Consider the following 23,525-nt stretch of genomic DNA (forward strand, 5'->3'; position numbering starts at 1 on the left):
TCGGAGCTTCACCCTCGTCCTCGGAGGTTTACTGCCATAAATTCTGATGTACGGACAATAAGTATAACATAATATCATAGTCTACTCAAAGGTTACTGCTATAAACAGGATTCACGAAGGCACCAGAATCAGAGAACACGTACATGTACAAACAGTGTTTATGACAGGAAACTAACACATACATGTACACAAACAGCTAAATGAAGCAAAAGCTGTATAATATCATTCTCACCTGTTTCGAGTGTCCTGAGATGCCAGAGGATGTACAGACAGTCCAGTGGTGGCTCCGCTATCAAGACCCCTTGAGGCCACGGGTACATAAGAGTTGATGAGCTCCAGTATATCTGGCTTATGATAGTCGGGAAGGACTCCTGCAAACTCCCCCACAGTGATAGTGATGGATTGCTGAAAGGTTAGAGAGGACGTGAGGTCAGAGGGGCCTTCTGAAACGGTTTCTATGGAGATACGGAGGTGGCGGACCAGTGTACGAATATATCCAGTACAGACGGACCTGCATGAGTGGACACAAGCTAAGTAATGTAAATACATGTATGCAGATTTAAAGCGTGGAATTAAACTACACTACGTATAATGAAAGCACCACGGGTGCTGATGCCTCGGTAGAGGTGCCAGAGCTACATAACATAAAGCTAGCTTTTATACACACATTGATCATGATGAACATTTTTAATTTTGCTGCATGCAGAATCCAGAATCACAGGGAAACTCGAAGAGTGGGTAATGATCGCCCATGATTGTTTTTAAAAGCGATCGATGCCAAAAGTTCAAGTCAAAAATGAATGGCTGCAAGTCAGCAGAGCTTTGCAGCTCTCTTCTCACTCTTGCAGCTATAACTAGCATTCTAGTGCAGAGCTAACTACTAAGTACAGTAGCAACACTCGGTGAACAAGTTTTGGTACAGACTCTTCTGAAAAGGCTGCAATGGCATTTCAAGTAAGCAAAACTAGGCATAACACGAGAACTAAGCATTATTTTGCAAATCCACGAATTGAAATCCAAGAAAACATGACTAGAAGCCTATAAAAACTCTTACTTGCACTTGATTCATCCTTGAGCAGCTGTAGCAGCCTACACACACACAGACACAGACACACAAACACACTACCGTATACCTCGCTTGCGCATGCGCACCGAGGCATAATTATAGAGATTAAGGATTAAGCCAGTGTCAAAACATACATGTACAGTCATGCAGAAACTTAATAACAGCTATGAAAGCATCGAAGTACATGTACGAAGAATAAATGCATATAGCCTTGTTTAGAAAATGGCCCAAAAATAGTATGTGCAACCATACAAGTACTTTACCATGGAGACTCACCTAGAGAGCTGTCTGCTGCCACGGCAACACACTTAGAGTGTGCCAAGGATCCCTTGTTTGGTCTCCCAGGACTCCTTCACCTTGGCATCCACGTGGTCCACCAGCAACTGGACGGCCTTGTACCGATCCTGTCTCTGTGGGGGTACATGTACAGTGGATAATGTACACTGGGGGGCTGTAGGGGTACGTGTAAGTGGATAATGTTCATTGGGGGCTGTGGGGGGCACATGATAGATACGCACACTGGGGGGGGGGCATGTGCATTGGATAATGTACACTGGGGGGCTGTGGGGGTACATGTACAGTGGATAATGTACCCTGGGGGGCTGTAGGGGTACAAGTACAGTGGATAATGTACCCTGGGGGGCTGTGGGTGGGGGGGGGGGTACATGATAGATACTGTACACTGAGGGGGTACATGTGAGTGGAAAGTACAATACACATGTAGGTACTGTCTTCGTGGGGATACATGTCTACACTGGAGGGAACAATTGATCAAGAATAAACAAGGAGTATGTTGGACCTGAAAGCTATCAATGTTACACAACAGAATAAAGCAGAGAGTAACGAAATACTGTTGACAGTCTGTTATGGACAGTCAAGTCAGAATTCCACAAGAATTTTTATCAAGCGTGATGCACTATACACTATGGTGAGAACACTTGGCCACCAGTACATGTATATACGTGTACCTGCATGGCTTCCACAACGATGGCGTACACACCAGCTGTGAATTCCTTGTCCGATATCTATAGTTTGTTTAGGTCATAGTGTCTACAAGGGGAGCAATGGAGTGTTACTATATACACAGGAAATGAGACAATGGTTGTCATGGTACTAGACCTGCTGAGACAACATTGCACAATAGGTCATAGCACTTTACTAACATCAGGAGTTCATTAAGAATCCTAATGAACTCCTGCTGAATGCAGTTCCATTTAAGTTACACCTATTAGAGAAACCACCTTGCCTACAAGTAGCACCGACGCACACAAGGCATTGACTGACTTACTGTAGTATTGGCTTGAGGACACTATCGATGGGAGAGAGTCCGGCAAAAGCGATAAGCTCCTGCAGTGAGACTATCCTGAGAGTACCCCCCCAGACTGTCCCCCTCCTCCACAACAGGCTGGATCTCACCAGACTCTCTGTCAGAGTGGGAGGGAGGTTACTATTGGCACACACTGTATAATTATCTAAGGCCATCAATAGGTACGTTTGATACAGACTGAGGCTATCAACATTTACTCATTGAAGTATGTGTATGCTCCAGGAGTAGAACTGAAGCAAATTGTAGTGACTTTCCTAGACAGTATACCTTGACTGGGCGACACTGTGACTGTGCATATTGAAGAGGAAGGGCGGCACTATCTTGTTCATGTGATCTTTATCACTCCCCTCAGTCCTTGCAACCCAGCCATCCGCGTCCTGTGTGAGGTGTAGTGGGGAGGGGTGGAGTTGGTGATGAAACCAATGTGATCACAAGTTATGCGTGTGACAGAGCACCCTAAGGGCAGTACAGTTAAAATATGACACCTAACACTTCGACCTGTGGCCACTCAAACTCATTTCATGTACACATACTCGTGATATTTATCGGTGTCGTCAACATTCTTGGTGAGGCTAAGAGAGGCAAAGCGGTGGATGAGGAAGTCGTACTGTCTGTGGTAGGGGGTGTTCCCTTCCTCTCGCTCGGCAAACTTCACAAACTGCGTGTGTGCGGAGGAAGGGTCAATGTGTTGTATAAACAAGTTCACTTCACACACTCACTCCTGGCCAATGGCATACCCCCTCCACACACCCACACATATACATGCATGTTCACTTTTCACACTCACTACTCACACCCACACACGTTCACTCTCGGCACTATCACAGACACACACTCTACTCACACAAGAGTGTTGGTATGGACAGTTTGGGAGGTGTGGGCATGTGCCAAAGTTCCAATTGCGGCTGCCGAGTTGACAGCCGCAATAGGTCGTTTGTGGTAGTTAGTAGGTGCTTTGGGAGGTTCGTAGTCATCGCATTCCGTCGTTGCGTGGTCTAGGCTAAAGAATAATGAACAATGCTCTTTGGTTTTTGCATTTACAAAAGCCATAGCATAAAATGTTTGATAGATCTCGCCCCACTTCATGGCTGGGTTAGCTGCAGCTGCTTTTCTAAAGTTTCTATCATACTGTATCCACATACTGTATCCACCCGTCTCCAGCGTATTTCCGGGCCGTGTGGACGATTAGTGAGGAATACGCTAAAAGGTCATGCACGCGTGTGGGGTCACGTTGCGTGACAAATGAGACGTATGCGTTAAAGCATTCAACCCACTGTAATATGTTGGCAACGCTGCGCTTTTTTCTGGGTTTCTCACCCGTATCGTTGAGGTACCCCCGAACGAGTCGGGTAAGAACTCCGCTAGTTCGATAAATTCCCCTTTTTCCGATTTTTTAGATAGTTTGTCGGGAATGGGGATGGCATTCTGGCCTACATTGACCGTATATGGAATAATGCTTGGTATCGTCGGTAATGTGGGGAGGCTCATGCGGGTTTGAGTACGGGGGGCACTAGTGGATACGAGGGGAACATGTGCTAGTGAGGTACTTGACATACCTGCCGTTCCGGTGCTGACAACAGGGCCTGAGGTGGGACTCCGTGGGGTACCCGAGCCGGAAGCAGAGATGGTTGGGATTGAGGGTGGGACTGATGGTGAGACTGATGAGGGGATGGCTGTGGGGTGGTGTTGTTGGACTGCTGCCTGAATCCACTGGTCCATTGCGGTGATGATCGTTGGTAACACCGCGCCGAGGGCTGCCTGGACAGAATTGGCAATCATGGTGTTGAGAGTTGTCGGAGTTGTCGTCGGGTTGGTGGAACTGATCGGCGGTGTTCCAGTTGAGGATGTGCTCGAGGAGGTAGTGGTCATCTTCGTATAGAGAATTACAGGATAGATCAGCAAGGGAAATCTTGAGAACTGACTGCCTGACCACGTGTTCCTTGCGCATGCCAGTACCTAGTCTCATGAATCAGCCGCCGTTCTTTTGGAGGTTTTGTCTCAAATGTCTTTGGGTGTGGTATTAAATGCAAAAAAGTGGGTGTATCTCAGTCTTAGATATCTGAGATACACCCACTTTTTTTGCAAGTCATGCAAAAACAACAACACACCCAATATATTTCAGAGAGAGCTAGCTGCAAGGCACAGATTTATTTGCTGGAATGGCCACTAAAGAGCAGAACCAAGGTATAAAGACTGTCATGTTTCCTATAAAGGATAAACCCAATGATTGCTAAAGCATAAAACCCTCATTGGTGATTGCTAACCTTGTGTGCTTGCTATCTATTTCAGAGCTCACAATTGACGATCTGAAGACAGAAATGAAACTGACTGATGAGCAGCTCAATACAGCAATAAAGGAACCAGATCTACCCGAGTTAGCAGCATGTTTCGACAATGTTCACAAAGGCTATCTTGAAAAATTGGAGCTCTCACCTGGAGAGCAAACTGACGTGAGGACTAGAGCATATGTAGATGGCACTCTGGCAGGAATGTTGCTGGCTTTGAAATTCTGGATTCTGACCAACGGACAAGACGCCACTTTCCAAGCTCTGCTACTCATCATACTCTCCCTGCTCAAAGAAGACGTTGCTGTTCGAGTGTGCAAGTACTTGTCTGACAAATGTGAGTCTGTCATGTGAGAGTGCATGTGGTCATTGTGGTACCATACGTTGTGGGAGTGATTGCAACCAAATAAGGGACTTTCAACTTAATTGCTATTGTTACACATACAATTCTCTATTAACTATCACCAGGAATGGTACTCACCTATTGTTTTGTTTCCCCAGACTCCACCACCTCGTGTCCCCCCTCCCGAGAGAGGGTCCTGCTGAACCACAAGCTGTCCTCGTACAGGGACTACCTACAAAGTCGCTACAGAGCACGAGTATCCACATCAGCCACACAATGGCCTCCTGTTCCAACAAACAAAGTCTTCAAACTGGCCATGATTCAGAAGGAGAAAATACAGAGAGGAAGAATCGACGATGAATTTGTTAGGCTATCAATCACAGGAAAAATTGACGATATTTTACTTCAAAAAACTCCAGTTAACTTGACTAACATTTTCTCTGAGATTGGAAATAGACGAAACTTTGTGTTGATTGAAGGAGCTCCCGGCTCTGGCAAGAGCACCCTTGCTCTACACATCTGTCAGGAGTGGGCAGAGGGAAAACTGTTCCAAGAATTCGATATTGCAATCCTCGTGAAACTGAGAGATCCCCTCGTTAGAGAAGCTATTACAATTTCTGACTTACTTCCCTGCACAAACAAAGCGATGGCTAATGAAACAGAAACTGCAATTATGTCACTGTACGGCAAAGGTGTATTGTGGGTGCTGGACGGATGGGACGAACTTCCTTCTGACCTCCCTAGAGACTCAATCATCAACAAACTAATTCGACCAGACATGTCACGAGAAAGTCCGCTACACGAATCAGCTGTAATTGTAACATCTCGCCCGTCGTCTTCAGCTAAGCTCCACCCACGTGTATCGTCCAGGGTGGAGGTGTTGGGGTTCACTCCACATGAACTAGAACAGTATTTTACCGAGTGTCTGAATGGTGACTCACAAGCTGTGCAGACTCTACTGGAGAGAATTCGAGAGAACCCAGTGGTAGAAAGTAGCTGCTACCTCCCCCTCAATGCTTCCATTGTCGTTAATTGCTTCCTTTCTGATAACCACTCACTCCCCACATCCAACCACGGGATATTCACATCAGTAGTCCAAAGCTCTCTCAAGAGATACCTCCAGGATAGGTTGGGGAAGACCACTCCTGTGGGAGACATCACATCCCCAGACTCACTGCCCTCGGAAATCAGAACAGAGACCGTACAAATGTGTCAACTTGCATATCATGGGATCGAAAACAACAAAGCAACATTTACTGACAATGATTTGGCCGCTCTTCGCATTACGAAGGAAATTTCAAACGTTGGACTATTACAAACTGTTCCCAGTATCATTAGCGATGGTCATCTGGTTTACTACTGCTTTCTCCACCTGTCTATTCAAGAGCTACTAGCAGCAATCCACATCTCTCTCATGTCTCCCAAGCAACAAATTTCTGTATTCCAGATGCTGTTTGGTAATCCTCGATTCAGTGCAGTCTTCCAGTTTTACGCTGGTATCACCAAACTGAGAACTAGTAGACCAATCCTCAGCTTGCTACCTCGATTCTTGTGTCCAGTTCCAGCCACTGTTTTTGATCTGGTCAGAAAGGTTGTCAAAAATACGACGATCTTTTTGTTGTCCCTCATCAATTGTTTGTACGAAGCTGAAGACTCGCGACTGTGTGTGTTTGTGGCTAATCTTCTTAATCACAATCTAAATCTTGATAGCACTACAATGAATCCTATTGACTGCCTCTCTGTTGGATATTTCGTATCAGCTTGTTCCAACACCAGTAATGGATTCACACTTAGCCTCAGCAATTGCTCTATTGATGACCAAGGCTGCAAATTTCTGGCCCGAGGACTCTCCAAGTGTCCCAACTCTAATAATGATATTCCTACAGCAGGGATGCACATCGCTGAGATTATCGAGAACACTATTTCAATATCTAAATTGGATTTGTCTAATAATGCCATTGGTAACAGTGGACTTTGCGAACTCTGTGCGGCCTTGTCCACTAACACATCATTAAAGAGCCTGGACCTGCTCAGGTGCTCACTAACAATATCAGACGACAATGGAGCTGCCCTCTATCAACTTCTGAATACAAACAATTCCCTCGAATATCTTGATTTGTCTCATAACACAGTGACTAGCTGTCGTCACATTGCTGCTGGACTTGCAGTCAATAAGACTCTGAGAACATTGAGATTGCGTTCCTGTGAACTGACTGATCAGAGTATCGAGGAGCTATCAACTGGACTGATCAACAAGATTGAAACACTGCAAATATTTTGTAATGACTCAATAACAGAAGATGGAATGAAGACGCTTGCCAGACATCTAACCACCCACTGCTCTGAACTGACACGATTGTGGATACCCTACCGCCTAGAGTCCTGTATCGAGACAGTATTCATGGACACTAACGAAGAGAGGAAGAGAAATGGACTACCCGAGATTAATGTGTGTTATGATGTGCGTTATGTGTACTAATTTTTTAATTTAATGTTATTTATTAATTGATTATTAATTTATAATTAATTGATTGATTATTATTAATATAATTAATGTTTATAATTAATGATGTTTAGTAAATTATAATTATGTTTAGTTATAATTATAATTATGATTATTGTTGTTATTAATTAATTAATAAATGTTAATTAATTTGTTGTGTTATGCATCTAATCTCTATCATTGGTCAATATAATTATAGCACATGTACAGATGGTGACGAGTGAATTCAATGCTTCCTACTGACACGGAGAGCACGTCATGCACTAGCTGTATGTATGTAACTGAATACACTATTGTAATAATGCTATAATCTCCACCTAGCTAGCCTCCTTCACAGGCTTTCAAGAGAAGTGCGGCCTGGGCCGGGATCGAGGCTAATCTCGACATGATTTACTTTTGACAATAATTATATTACTAGGACAATTTACAAAACAGTTAGTGTACAGAAGACTAGAAATATGTCGGCACATTACATAACAATTACCTAAAAACAAATCAGTTGGAATTGGTCAATATAGCACAGTAATAATGATGGTTTAAATTCAATGCTCCCTACAGTGTCACAGAGAGCACATGCACTGTACGTATAAAACTGTCAATGAATGTAGTGGAAATCCAATTTAACGCTCTGTCGATTTTTGTTCATGAGGAAGATGAGCAGATTAACGTTTACTTTGGCCCTTACAAACATCTTCATGATTGCTAGGCCCTCGTATTGCAGCTGAAGGAGGTCCTGTGTGGGGAGAAGAGAGGGCAGTGAACACTTCAACTGGTGTAAGACAAAGAATGCATGTATTTGTAAGACAAATAAATACATGTACTTACATACACCGTACAAGCATACCAACACTATACCTGACACAAGGCAGTAAACTTCTTAAACACTTTACGTACCTACCAAATTAATTCTACCTGTACACACACCCTCACCTGGAGGACCAGCTCCACCTTCTCTATCTGCTTGACGTGATCTCAAACACAATACTTTCGAACCTGAACCTGGGCGAGTAAGAAATAATGTTCACATAATTATAGCATAACGTTGCACATAAGATCAAGGCCGTAGCAAGCGGTCAGGATTGTCAGGTTTTGGCCTAACCACTTTTTGCAGCTGGGTAGGTAATAGCGTAAATATTGTAAGTGATAATGCGCATGCTGTTTTGGTGAGAAAAAGTGATGACCTTTTCCTAGGTAAAAAATTCACCACTGTATGCAAAGTTCCAATAGTAGAAAAACAGTTGACCTTTAATTGTTAGTTGGCCTGACCACTTTAAAGTTGCTTGCTACGCCCCTGCATGAAGATTGGGGCATAAAAATAAGTTAATAGCCTCACACTGGAGGAATTGTTAAATTCTAGATTAGTAGTAGAGTCTGAGCTTCAGTCAAACAGTGGACAAAGTACGTACCAGAGCAATTAATGGCACATGTGATGATTATCATGTTGTTTAATAGAAGTATGCTAGTATAACGGCTATACTCTCACTCAAGTATACGGAGACTCACAGAGTGGGTGGAGCATATCTCCATGGACGCTGATGTATGGATGATTGGCTTGGTCACGTCAGAGTACTTGTTGATACCCAGCCTTCTGTCCAGGGGGTCCACTGTCGATGCTCGCAAGAACTCTCTGTGGGGGGTACAATGAGTGTATGTATATTCATACCCTCTGCATGGCAACCAAATAGTTAATGTGCAATTTAGATCATACGATACTTTAGTAGAAGGTAGAAACACACATGGCATAATCACATGACCATCATTCGTATATACACACTTTCAACTATTTGACTACAAATTCAGTTTTGGTTATCATATTTCTTATACCTAAACTTCTTGAAGGCGTCCGAGTGTACTGGTTCATTACTGACAGGGCAGCACTCTCAGCCTCAAACTGTGCAAAGGAACAGGAAAAACACGATAAACTCTTAAATCAACAGATATAACCAGACAATAATCATGGAAAGTTAACGATGCTGATTTGGCGTTTTTCACCAACAAATAATATCTAGTCCAGTACTAATTTAATGTACATAGATGCAGTGCATAATGTAGGCCATAATCTGTGCAGGTATACTGTACCACTTTTATCACCTGTTGTTTGTAGCACTCAAATATCTACCCCATCGGCACACTGCTCTGCTCCAACTCCTTACAGCGATCCAGTGCCTTCTTGAGCTCTTCCTCCATCACAAGTCTCTCTTGCACAGCAGACTGGGTAATAGATTGCATGGTGGTCATGTACACACACACAGGTATACAGATACAACCATCACAGCATCGTGGTAGTGGTACAGTAGTTATATAATTGCAGGTACATGTATTAATGAAAGCACCGCGGGTGCTGATGCCTCGGTGGAGGTGCAAAGCTACATAACATAAAGCTACACACATTATCATGATGAATATTTTTGCATTTTTGCTGCATGCAAACTCAAATTGCATGGTGGTCGATCATGTACACACACACACACAGGTAATACAACCACCATGTGGTAGTGGTACAGCTGTTTGCTCACTGCATTACCACAAAACAACAAATACCATACAATGTTGCTATGCAAACAACATGTGGTCCTAAGCAATGATGGCTTCTAGCACTTGTAGGTACTTTTTGAGAGTTACAAATATGGCTAATCTGCGAGACCCTCAAAAATTACCCACTATAAGGTGGCATCAATATTAACTGATACAGTACCAGAAATGCAACTTTTATATGGGGAAAAAAAAAGGACAATAGTCTCTAGACACAATCGGCATCATGTATTGTGTATTTTGCCTAAGCCTTAATCAGTACATACTGTATAGCAGGTAATTTTCGTGGGATAAAAAATCCGAGACAAAAACGTAGTCGTGGTGCAGCAGTGATTTTGTGTGTAAAAATTCCCTTTGCTTCACTGCATTGCATGCGTTCCGGTCAACCATGCCTACGTTTTCGTGAGTGATAAATATTCGTCAAGGTTTAGCTTGCCCACGGAAACTCTACCCAGGACGCTATACGTACGGTACGGTATACTGTACCACTGTATCACCTGTTTCAAGTACTCTTCCTTCTCACGTTACTTTGTAGCACTCGAATATGTCCACCCCGTCCACTGCTCTGCTCCAACTCCTTACAGCGATCTAGTGCCTTCTTGAGCTCTTCCTCCATCACAAATCTCTCTTGCACAGCAGACTGGGTAATAGATTGCATGGTGGTCATGTACACACACACAGGTATACAGATACAACCATCACAGCATCGTGGTAGTGGTACAGTAGTTATATAATTGCAGGTACATGTATTAATGAAAGCACCGCGGGTGCTGATGCCTCGGTGGAGGTGCAAAGCTACATAACATAAAGCTACACACATTATCATGATGAATATTTTTGCATTTTTGCTGCATGCAAACTCAAATTGCATGGTGGTCGATCATGTACACACACACACACAGGTAATACAACCACCATGTGGTAGTGGTACAGCTGTTTGCTCACTGCATTACCACAAAACAACAAATACCATACAATGTTGCTATGCAAACAACATGTGGTCCTAAGCAATGATGGCTTCTAGCACTTGTAGGTACTTTTTGAGAGTTACAAAAATGGCTAATCTGCGAGACCCTCAAAAATTACCCACTATAAGGTGGCATCAATATTAACTGATACAGTACCAGAAATGCAACTTTTATATGGGGAAAAAAAAAGGACAATAGTCTCTAGACACAATCGGCATCATGTATTGTGTATTTTGCCTAAGCCTTAATCAGTACATACTGTATAGCAGGTCATTTTCGTGGGATAAAAAATCCGAGACAAAAACGTAGGCGTGGTGCAGCAGTGATTTTGTGTGTAAAAATTCCCTTTGCTTCACTGCATTGCATGCGTTCCGGTCAACCATGCCTACGTTTTCGTGAGTGATAAATATTCGTCAAGGTTTAGCTTGCCCACGGAAACTCTACCCAGGACGCTATACGTACGGTACGGTATACTGTACCACTGTATCACCTGTTTCAAGTACTCTTCCTTCTCACGTTACTTTGTAGCACTCGAATATGTCCACCCCGTCCACTGCTCTGCTCCAACTCCTTACAGCGATCTAGTGCCTTCTTGAGCTCTTCCTCCATCACAAGTCTCTCTTGCACAGCAGACTGGGTAATAGATTGCATGGTGGTCATGTACACACACACAGGTATACAGATACAACCATCACAACATCGTGGTAGTGGTACAGTAGTAATAAAGGTACAGTAGACTCTCGCTATTCCGACTCTCTGAAGTACGGCCTGAAATGTGGCCAACTCGCTATTCTGTATACTTGCTGCCCCAAACTAGTAATTTTATACGTATACATTTTGGGTGTGGTTTAGCAGAAAAACTGTGTGTGGGGGGAGTGGTTGGGGTGTACAATGAGAGGTAGGAAGCGGGATGCTCATGAACACTACAATGAAAGTTATAAAAAGGTAAACCGTTTTGTGAGCAAACACAGCTGTGGGATTACATTGTAATAGAGAGGAAATGATTCATTTATTATCCTCGAGACAAAACCGCAAAATCAGTCATTAATATTCGAGGTAGGTTGATTTTAAGCCGCGGCTATTTTCTGAAATGCAAACTACCGCGCTCTTCTGGCCAAGTTGCACTGTCCCAAGGGTAGCCGGATTAACGAGAGTCTACTGTACATGTATTAATTATACAGTATTCACCGAGTGTATACATGTACATGCTAAACTCACATCTGCCTTGCTGTTGGCCAGTTCCAATTCTCTCACCAGCTCAGCCATGACACCTGGGTCCATGATTTGAGACCTCTCGAGCAGCTTCTCCTCCAACTCCCTCAGCAGGTTATCCTCTAGACATTGAATGGTCTCACTCTTCTCCTCAACCTGACAAGGGAACATCAATAAGTTGCTGCCAGGTGGAGAATACTCGACATACAATAGTGACGTGCATGTACAGTCAACTACTGAAAATCTGGCAATGAAATTTAACGGTATTCTCCCACTTTGAGATAAAGGTCAGCTTAAAGTTGGACTGTAGGTTAGGTATTAAATAGGCATCTGCTATCAGGGTTGTTGCAATAACTATTATAAAGAGATAGTAGCGTACGTGTAATCACACAGTACACCATCAGATCGGCTATTCAGAGCATAGATCATACAGTATATACATGATCAATTGCTAAATGCTCTGAAATGCAGCTCACTAGCAAAAAAGTAATACCTAGCAAATAGTACATCTATATCCCCCCCTCCACTGATAGCATTCACTAGTCTGTTGACAGGAGGTGGGGTTATTCACAGCATTGCAATGTTATTATGGGGCGAAATAAGACATCACTAACGTTTATTCATCCATTCAGAGCATGAACAAAGTAAGGTTGTTCCACCCCCCCCCCCTCCACTGATAGCATTCACTAGTCTGTTGACAGGAGGTGGGGTTATTCACAGCATTGCAATGATATTATGGGGCGAAATAAGACATCAATAACGTTTATTCATCCATTCAGAGCATGAACAAAGTAAGGTTGTCCACCCCCCCCCCCTCCACTGATAGCATTCACTAGTCTGTTGACAGGAGGTGGGGTTATTCACAGCATTGCAATGTTATTATGGGGCGAAATAAGACATCACTAACGTTTTTATTCATCCATTCATAGCATGAACAAAGTAAGGTTGTCCACCCCCCCCTCCACTGATAGCATTCACTAGTCTGTTGACAGGAGGTGGGGTTATTCACAGCATTGCTTATAATTATTATGGGGAGAAATAAGAAAAGCCTTTGCTGTGATCCATGACAAATGCCGAGTGCATAATGAGCCAAAAGCAAAGAATTGTAGCTACAGAAAGAGTCATATAACACAGATAGGGCCAAGAGGAAGAGTACGCTACTCCAATAGACTGTACACAGGAGGCAAACTCACTATTGCATGTAACCACAGCCACTTGAGATACAACAATAACAATAACAATGCTGATAAGAAAAAGCAATTAGTGGTAATCATCACTAACGTTTTTATTCATCCATTCATAGCATGAACAAAGTAAGGTTGTTCCACCCCCCTCTCCCCCTCTCCCAAAAAAAAACAAGCGCATGCAGCTGCATGCGAGCTAGCTACGTTTAATAAAACAGTGTGCAATTATTCAGTTGCACTAGCTATCTAAAACTAGCTACTCAAAGCTATCTAACTAATCTAATCATCACTAACGGTTATTCATCCATTCATGTTTATTCATCCATTCATCGCAGATTAATTTTAACAGTTTATACAACAGCTATGTGGTTGTGATGTAGGTTAGACAGAATGCTTACTACGGTTAGTGGGAGTTGCATACTCTTCCTAATGAACTTCTCATTATAGTAGTTTTTACGCACAATTTAGTTTGCTAGACTATAATAATGCAAATGAGTTCTTGTTGTGCTATTATAGAGCAGCATCAATATTCGGGCCCATTAACTATCTCGTATAGAATTCCCTTTGCTTCACTGCATTGCATGCGTTCTGGTCAACCATGCCTACGTTTTCGTGAGTGATAAATATTCGTCAAGGTTTAGCTTGCCCACGGAAACTATACCCAGGACGCTATACGTACGGTACGGTATACTGTACCACTTTATCACCTGTTTCAAGTACTCTTCCTTCTCCCGTTACTTTGTAGCACTCGAATATGTCCACCCCGTCCACTGCAGGCACACTGCTCTGCTTCAACTCCTTACAGCGATCCAGTGCCTTCTTGAGCTCTTCCTCCATCACAAGTCTCTCTTGCACAGCAGACTGGGTAATAGATTGCATGGTGGTCATGTACACACACACAGGTATACAGATACAACCATCACAACATCGTGGTAGTGGTACAGTAGTTATAATAAAGGTACAGTAGACTCTCGCTATTCCGACTCTCTGAAGTACGGCCTGAAATGTGGCCAACTCGCTATTCTGTATACTTGCTGCCCCAAACTAGTAATTTTATACGTATACATTTTGGGTGTGGTTTAGCAGAAAAACTGTGTGTGGGGGGAGTGGTTGGGGTGTACAATGAGAGGTAGGAAGCGGGATGCTCATGAACACTACAATGAAAGTTATAAAAAAGGTAAACCGTTTTGTGAGCAAACACAGCTGTGGGATTACATTGTAATAGAGAGGCAATGATTCATTATCTTTATTTGTTATCCTCGAGACAAAACCGCAAAATTAGTCATTAATATTCGAGGTAGGTTGATTTTAAGCCGCGGCTATTTTCTGAAATGCAAACTACCGCGCTCTTCTGGCCAAGTTGCACTGTCCCAAGGGTGGCCGGATTAACGAGAGTCTACTGTACATGTATTAATTATACAGTATTCACCGAGTGTATACATGTACATGCTAAACTCACATCTGCCTTGCTGTTGGCCAGTTCCAATTCTCTCACCAGCTCAGCCATGACACCTGGGTCCATGATTTGAGACCACTCGAGCAGCTTCTCCTCCAGCTCCCTCAGCAGGTCATCCTCTAGACATCGAATGGTCTCACTCTTCTCCTCAACCTGACAAGGGAACATCAATAAGTTGCTGCCAGGTGGAGAATACTCGACATACAATAGTGACGTGCATGTACAGTCAACTACTGAATCTGGCAATGAAATTTAACGGTATTCTCCCACTTTGAAATAAAGGTCAGCTTAAAGTTGGACTGTAGTTAGCAAATAGTAGATAGATTTTGATTAAAGGCCAGTGAATATTCTAACCACTGCACATGTGTATCTCTCACCTCTGTGGGTGGTATAGGAACGACGGAGGCCCTCTGATACTGTCTAGAGGACTGGACTTCTTCTCACTGCCAATCTAGGAGGTATGAAAACATAATATGCATTTGGTAAAGATCTGCTCCCAAACAACATTGCAATTGATCCACATTTACAGGTAAAGGGTCATTAAAGTAAAATATGAAATTTGAGCACAAACATTCCTCCTCTCACCTCCTGCTCATTCAGGAACTTCATGAACCTGGTAGGAGTGAAGTGCACTTTGAAAGACTTGTCACATGATCTTGGAGCAAAAGATACGGACTTGGTTGAGGATTTGAGTGGGGCTAAAGTGAGAGAGGAGGTTGTGGGGGAGGGGCCTTAGACCAGGACTGGTGGGACGCAGTGTCACATGAGAGAAGACTCGGACACATGGTCCTCCGTCTGGACAGCTGCTGTGAGGAGAATGAGAATTGTAAGGCACTGGAATTGAACTGTGCACAAGCACGAAATACATGCACTATTTTATTCGCACCACATAACTAACTAAAAATGCTCACCAATAAAACACCACACACCACTTGGTGTACAACATTTTAACGAATCTAAAAGTACAAATGAACTTCTGCTCCTCTAGACAACCTGCCCAACCCTCCACATATATACTGGCTGGATCATGCATAAAGAAAATGGCATCTATTTTCACAGCATTTGACCATCAAACGTATCAGAGAATAATCTCACGCCCATATTGCTGATTTGCTTGAAATGCCCACCACCATCTTAGCAATGTACCAGCAAGGGGCTTTTGTTGTGAGCATCAATGGTAGGCCATGGCATTCAGTTGCTATTGATGAAATGCAGGTACTCTCTGATAAGAAGATTTTGTGCAATCAGATCTTAATTAGAAATGGGAGGCTCACTATCAAACCCTATAAGGTGTTAGGTATTCTGAAAATAATTTTCTTCTACCAACTACATGTAGATCAAAACTATGAAGGAAACAATTTTACTTTTCCCTAGTGAGATCTCAGCTCTCTCAACTCTGGCAACCAATACTGCTCAAAGACATTTATTCTTAAAGTGATTGAGCTCACCTTTGGTAGTGCTGACTTATCACAGCTGTTGGTCCAATTCTCCAGAACTCTGAGCTTCCCCTCGAGGTGCAACTGCAAGTGACAGAAGAGAAAATAGCTCCAATAATATTATACGATAATTAGTAGTATAGACACTGAAAGAGCAGATTACCAGGGACATAATTATTGCAGTGCTTATAATTATAGCTGCTCAAAGTGGTCATAAAGCTTCAACAGAACAACCACCTGTATATTAAAATAGATGCATGTACCCTGGGAGCAATGCAGACGTCAATCAGTCAAGTATTTATTCACAGCTGTAGGCACACACTTGCCCAACCCACTAACCAGAGAGGACACCATGATAGTGCCATCACTGAGTTCCTCATCTCTAACCCTGCTTTCAATGGTCAGCTTGTAAATCGAGGTATGGGAAAAACGCTCCAATGTAAACACTGAAAGAGTAGTACTTCAGAAACAGACATGCAGGTTGGTTGTCCCATATTGCAGTGCTTGTACTTATAGCTAATACAAGGGTGTTCAGCCATGCAAAGTAGACTACCTTACCATAACAACCAATCGTGATCCATTAATCTAAACATCTTCATACATACAAAATTCAGTCCATAATAAAAGAGAGAGAGTATCGAGCGTATATCGTTACCTTGCATCAGATGTATTCGGAGTGTAACATTACACCCTGTCTGAACAACTTATGGCATAAAATGTTTCTGCCTCGAGGTAAGTACGTAGCGGCTTTGGGCACTTGGATTGTTTGGTTAGAAAGCAGGAAGTTACGCCACTTTCCGAATACATTTGACGCAACGTAATGCTACATTGGATACTCCCTCTCTTTTATTATGAATCGACTCTTGCTATTAGCGGCCTCTCAAAATTGGTAAGAAACTTAATTAAGCAACTGTAATCACATGACGTACGTACATGTACCAACACCATTTTATGAAGGAGAGAGTATAATTATACAAAGCAGTACATTTAGCGTGGGATTAATATAACTGCACATTTCCATGCAGTGCATACTGTACAATGTAACTAGTATAGTAACTCACACGGTTCACTCTGATAACTTAATTTGATATGATCTTCATCAAAAAAGCAACGGGAAGTTTTACTTGATTGGCTACTGTATCAGCTTGTCCCAAAACTGCTCACCCGTGGCACCTGTTGCACTTACACGCTCTGACCCAGCCAGGTCAACCAGGCTCTGAACACAGAGAAGGAGGTAAAATCATCATAATAACAATAACTTATATGTACATTTACACATACATAGTCTGTACGTGTAGATCAAATTAAAGCAAAATAGTTGACCTAGTGTATGTTCACAGCTGTAGGCACACACTTGCCCAACCCCACTCACCAGAGAGGACACCCTGATAGTAGTGCCATCACTGAGTTCCTCATCTCTAACCCTGCTTTCAATGGTCAGTTTGAATATTGTGTGTGATCTGGAGTTGTGCTCGGTAGATCCAAATGTCCGGTTCTCTGAGCAGAAGAGATTATACACATTACCAGCACATCAGGTGCACAGGCAGCATGCATGTACATGTACACACAAGGCTAAGTCTGAGAGCTCACACTAGGGCAGACCAACAGTGGCTGTAATAAAGAGGTGACATGCTAACACAGGTTGCATGAAACCAACCCTATGGAGACTGGGCCATTAACCTGGCTACAGGGTGATCACATTAGACAGACAGGTTCACAAAGGTGCACAAGTGATAGTGACTTACTCTTCCCGATCTCAATGAGACTAGTAAATATCTTGGGGAGGGAAATCGGCTCCTCAGACAACCCAACCAACTTATGAGTTAGCCTAGCTTGCACTAATTTAAAGCCCTATTGATTATTAGTCATAAAAGTGCAACAAAAGCTGTGCTGCCTAGCAGCAGCCATTGTGAACTTTGACCGCTTTGGAGATATATAATTATGGCAGGAAATGCAACTTCTGTTTCCTATAATTATTGGACCAAAGCTAATTCTTCAGAGGTGCACACTTAATACACGGCAATTGGAGAGTGCCAAAACTCAACTCTGCAGTTCTGGTACTGTAAGACCTCTAATTAAGGTGACCCTCCAAATATGCGACACTCTCGAGCTTAGGTAATTTTCTGACTTCTACGACAGCTACGTTGACAATTATGTTTTAATGTCGCGTCCTAAATGAGGTAAATATAGCCACACCCTAGCATCGTTTTTAGAAAACACGTTCTAGAAATCGAGGCAAGTATAGACTGAGTAGAGCTATCCATAATCAGATGCGATACCAGGTCTTCAACATAATGTTCAACCTCCAAAAGAAGCGACCTCTGGCTTAAAAAGTGTCGCTTTAATTAAAGGTATTTACGGTAATCACATTTCTTACTTGAATACGTCGGGTTCATTACTGACAGGCAGCATTCTCAGCCTCAAACTGTGCAAATTAAAAAACAGAAAACATGATCCACGACCTTACAAACCAATTGATGAACCAGACAATAATCTATGGCTAATAAATTGACTCACCCTCTTTCCATTAGGAGAATGCTGTAATACTTTAGCAATGAGCCAGGTTTCAAAAAATCATAACCCCATGCACCACATGCACCACATGAACAGTCTTTGGTGGGTGTGGTAAATGCAAAGAAAAGTGGGTGTATATCAGTATTTGGCATCTGAGATACACCCACTTTTTTTGCAAAAACAAAACACAATATATTTCAGAGTCTGAGATAGAGAGCTAACTCTTCAATCTATGCTGCAAGGCACAGATTTATATATTTACTGGAATGGCTACTAAAGAGCAGAACCAAGGTATAAAGAGTGTCATGTTTCCTATAAAGAATAAACCCAATGGAACTCACCTATTGTTTTGTTTCCCCAGACTCCACCACCTCGTGTCCTCCCTCCCGAGAGAGGGTCCTGCTGAGCCACAAGCTGTCCTCGTACAGGGACTACCTACAAAGTCGCTACAGAGAACCAGACTCCACATCAGTCACACAATGGCCTCCCGTCTCAACAAAAACAATTTTCAAACTGGCCATGATTCAGAAGGAGAAAATACAGAGAGGCAGAATTGACGATGAATTTTTTAGACTATCAATCACAGGAAAAATTGACGATATTTTACTTCAAAAAACTCCGGTTGACTTGATAAACATTTTCTCTGAGATTAGAGATAGACGAAACTTTGTGTTGATTGAAGGAGCTCCCGGCTCTGGCAAGAGCACCCTTGCTCTACACATCTGTCAGGACTGGGCAAAGGGGAAACTGTTCCAAGAGCTCGATATTGCAATCCTCGTGAAACTAAGAGATCCCCTCGTTAGAGAAGCCATTACAATTCCTGACATACTTCCCTGCATTGATACGGCCGAATAACAGAAGATGGAATGAAGACGCTTGCCAGACATCTAACCACCCACTGCTCTGAACTGACACGATTGTACATACCCAGACACCTAAGATCCTGTATCGAGACAGTATTCAGGGACGCTAACAAAGAAAGGAAGAGAAATGGACTACCTGAGATTAATGTGTATGCATTTAATCTCGACCATTGCATGTACTTTTGACAACTATTATATTTTATTCTACAATAATATTATCCAATATTGCTTCGAGAAAAGAAAAAAGTAGCGTACAGACATAATTATTACACGTAAAACAAAGGTCGACGTTGTTATTTATGCATCTAATCTCTATCATTGGTCAATATAATTATAGCACATGTACAGATGGTGACGAGTGAATTCAATGCTTCCTACTGACACGGAGAGCATGTCATGCACTAGCTGTATGTATATAACTGAATACACTATTGTAATAATGCTATAATCTCCACCTAGCTAGCCTCCTTCACAGGCTTTCAAGAGAAGTGCAGCCTGGGCCGGGATCGAGGCTAATCATTAATTTTATTCTAGAACAATTATTTGCTTCAGTGCACAGAAGACTAGAAGGATGTCAGCACATTACATAACTAAAAAACAAATCAGTTGGAATTGGTCAATATAGCACAGTAATAATGATGGTTTAAATTCAATTCTCCCTACAGTGTCACAGAGAGCACATGCACTGTACGTATAAAACTGTCAATGAACACAATTTGCTAATGGGAATCCAATTTAACGCTCTGTCGATTTTGTTAATGAGGAAGATAAGCAGATTAACGTTCACTTTGGCCCTCCCAAACATCTTCATGATTGCCAGGCCCTCGTATTGCAGCTGAAGGAGGTCCTGTGTGGGGAGAAGAGAGGGCAGTGAAACACTTCAACTGGTATAAGACAAAGAATGCATGTATTTGTAAGACAAATGAATACATGTACTTACATACACAGTACAAGCATACCAACACTATACCTGACACAAGGCAGTAAACTTCTTAAACACTTTACGTACCTACCATCTACCTGTACACACACCCTCACCTGGAGGACCAGCTCCACCTTCTCTATCTGCTTGACGTGATCTCAAACACAATACTTTCGAACCTGAACCTGGGCGAGTAAGAAATAATGTTCACATAATTATAGCATAACGTTGCACATAAGATCAAGGTCGTAGCAAGCGGTCAGGCTGGTCAGGTTTTGGCCTAACCACTTTAGCAGCTGGGTAGGTAATGGTCGTAAATATTGTAAGTGATAATGCGCATACTGTTTTGGTGAGGAAAAGTGATGACCTTTTTCTTAGGTAAAAAATTCACCACTGTATGCAAAAGTTCCAATAGTAGAAAAGCAGCTGACCTTTAATCAAGTTGGCCTGACCACTTACTTTAAAGTTGCTTGCTACGCCCCTGCATGAAGATTGGGGCATAAAAATAAGTTAATAGCCTCACACTGGAGGAATTGTTAAAGTCTAGATTAGTAGTAGAGTCTGAGCTTCAGTCAAACAGTGGACAAAGTACGTACCAGAGCAATTAATGGCACATGTGATGATTATCATGTTGTTTAATAAAAGTATGCTAGTATAACGGCTACTCTCACTCAAGTATACGGAGACTCACAGAGTGGGTGGAGCATATCTCCATGGACACTGATGTATGGATGATTGGCTTGGTCACGTCAGAGTACTTGTTGATACCCAGCCTTCTGTCCAGGGGGTCCACTGTCGATGCTCGCAAGAACTCTCTGTGGGGGGTACAATGAGTGTATGTATATATTCATACCCTATGCATGGCAACGAAAATAGCTAATGTGCAATTTAGATCATACGATACTTTAGTAGAACACACATGGCATCATCACATGACCATCATTCGTACATACACACTTTCAACTATTTGACTACAAATTCAGTTTTGGTTATCACATTTCTTATACCTAAACTTCTTGAAGGCGTCCGAGTGTACGGGTTCATTACTGACAGGGCAGCACTCTCAGCCTCAAACTGTGCAAAGGAACAGGAAAAACACGATAAACTCTTAAATCAACAGATATAACCAGACAATAATCATGGAAAGTTAACGATGCTGATTTGGCGTTTTTCACCAACAAATAATATCTAGTCAGTCCAGTACTAATTTAATGTACATAGATGCAGTGCATAATGTAGGCCATAATCTGTACAGGTATGCTGTACCACTTTTATCACCTGTTGTTTGTAGCACTCAAATATCTACCCCATCGGCACACTGCTCTGCTCCAACTCCGTACAGCGATCTAGTGCCTTCTTGAGCTCTTCCTCCATCACAAGTCTCTCTTGCACAGCAGACTGGGTAATAGATTGCATGGTGGTCATGTACACACACAGGTATACAGATACAACCATCACAGCATCGTGGTAGTGGTACAGTAGTTATATAATTGCAGGTACATGTATTAATGAAAGCACCGCGGGTGCTGATGCCTCGGTGGAGGTGCAAAGCTACATAACATAAAGCTACACACATTATCATGATGAATATTTTTGCATTTTTGCTGCATGCAAACTCAAATTGCATGGTGGTCGATCATGTACACACACACACACAGGTAATACAACCACCATGTGGTAGTGGTACAGCTGTTTGCTCACTGCATTACCACAAAACAACAAAATACCATACAATGTTGCTATGCAAACAACATGTGGTCCTAAGCAATGATGGCTTCTAGCACTTGTATGTTAAATGGGTACTTTTTGAGGGTTACAAAAATGGCTAATCTGCGAGACCCTCAAAAATTACCCGCTATAAGGTGGTATTAATATTATAGTAAATGCTCTCACGATCTACTCTTGGTGGTATATATGGAAACTCACATACAAATTATGGTGAGGATCTGAAATGGAGAATGGGCGGGGACTAGCTTGCATATACCAGCAGATATGATATACATGTAGCTACTAACCGTTCACTGAATGTATGGAAAGCAGTGTGAAGGCTGAAGAAACTGTTAGTACGAAGTACTGCAAAGGACATCAAACAGTGCATGTACATAGTGGGACCATAGGCAGTGCGTGTACATAGTGGGACCATAAGCAGTGCATGTACATAGTGGGACCATAGGCAGTGCACGTACATAGTGGGGCCATAGGCAGTGCATGTATATAGTGGGACCATAGGGAGTGCACGTACATAGTGGGACCATAGGCAGTGCACGTACATAGTGGGGACCATAGGCAGTGCACGTACATAGTGGGACCATAGGCAGTGCACGTACATAGTGGGACCATAGGCAGTGCACGTACATAGTGGGGCCATAAGCAGTGCACGTACATAGTGGGACCATAGGCAGTGCACGTACATAGTGGGACCATAAGCAGTGCACGTACAAAGTGGGACCATAGGCAGTGCACGTACAAAGTGGGACCATAGGCAGTGCACGTACATAGTGGGACCATAAGCAATGCATGTACATAGTGGGACCATAGGCAGTGCACGTACATAGTGGGACCATAGGCAGTGCACGTACATAGTGGGACCATAAGCATGTACATAGTGGGACCATAAGCATGTACATAGTGGGACCATAGGCAGTGCATGTACATAGTGGGACCATAGGCAGTGCATGTACATAATGGGACCATAAGCAGTGCATGTACATAGTGGGGCCATAGGCAGTGCATGTACATAGTGGGACCATAAGCAGTGCATGTACATGTACATAGTGGGACCATAGGCAGTGCATGTACATAGTGGGACCATAAGCAGTGCATGTACATAGTGGGACCATAGGCAGTGCATGTACATAGTGGGACCATAAGCAGTGCATGTACATAGTGGGACCATAGGCAGTGCATGTACATA

The 23,525-nt window shown here is 42.7% G+C and overlaps 2 protein-coding genes and 2 long non-coding RNA genes across 4 annotated transcripts in view; 2 read left to right on the plus strand and 2 right to left on the minus strand.

Annotated features, from left to right (window-relative positions):
* LOC135339246 (uncharacterized) overlaps window positions 1-23,525 on the minus strand; it is a 73,319-nt gene that overhangs the window by 21,805 nt on the left and 27,989 nt on the right. The gene's annotated exons all lie outside the window — the stretch shown is intronic.
* On the minus strand, window positions 1,358-3,828 carry LOC135339221 (uncharacterized). Its single transcript, XR_010395929.1, has 4 exons — window positions 2,927-3,828; window positions 2,355-2,770; window positions 2,035-2,116; window positions 1,358-1,476 (listed from the first exon to the last, which is right to left on the minus strand). It is a non-coding gene; the product is annotated as an uncharacterized LOC135339221 (long non-coding RNA).
* LOC135339161 (NACHT, LRR and PYD domains-containing protein 12-like) lies at window positions 5,186-7,701 on the plus strand. Its single transcript, XM_064535306.1, has one exon. The coding sequence runs from the start codon at window positions 5,338-5,340 to the stop codon at window positions 7,498-7,500; it is 2,163 nt and encodes a 720-aa protein (XP_064391376.1). The 5' UTR covers window positions 5,186-5,337; the 3' UTR covers window positions 7,501-7,701.
* LOC135339176 (NACHT, LRR and PYD domains-containing protein 12-like) lies at window positions 18,972-19,914 on the plus strand. The gene is made up of 2 exons (XM_064535322.1): window positions 18,972-19,117; window positions 19,188-19,914. Exons 1-2 carry the CDS (start codon window positions 19,093-19,095, stop codon window positions 19,679-19,681), a joined length of 519 nt encoding a protein of 172 aa, XP_064391392.1. The 5' UTR covers window positions 18,972-19,092; the 3' UTR covers window positions 19,682-19,914.

Source organism: Halichondria panicea, chromosome 7 (genome assembly GCF_963675165.1).
Source record: "Halichondria panicea chromosome 7, odHalPani1.1, whole genome shotgun sequence".
In the NCBI taxonomy this organism is placed as follows: Eukaryota; Metazoa; Porifera; class Demospongiae; order Suberitida; family Halichondriidae; genus Halichondria; species Halichondria panicea.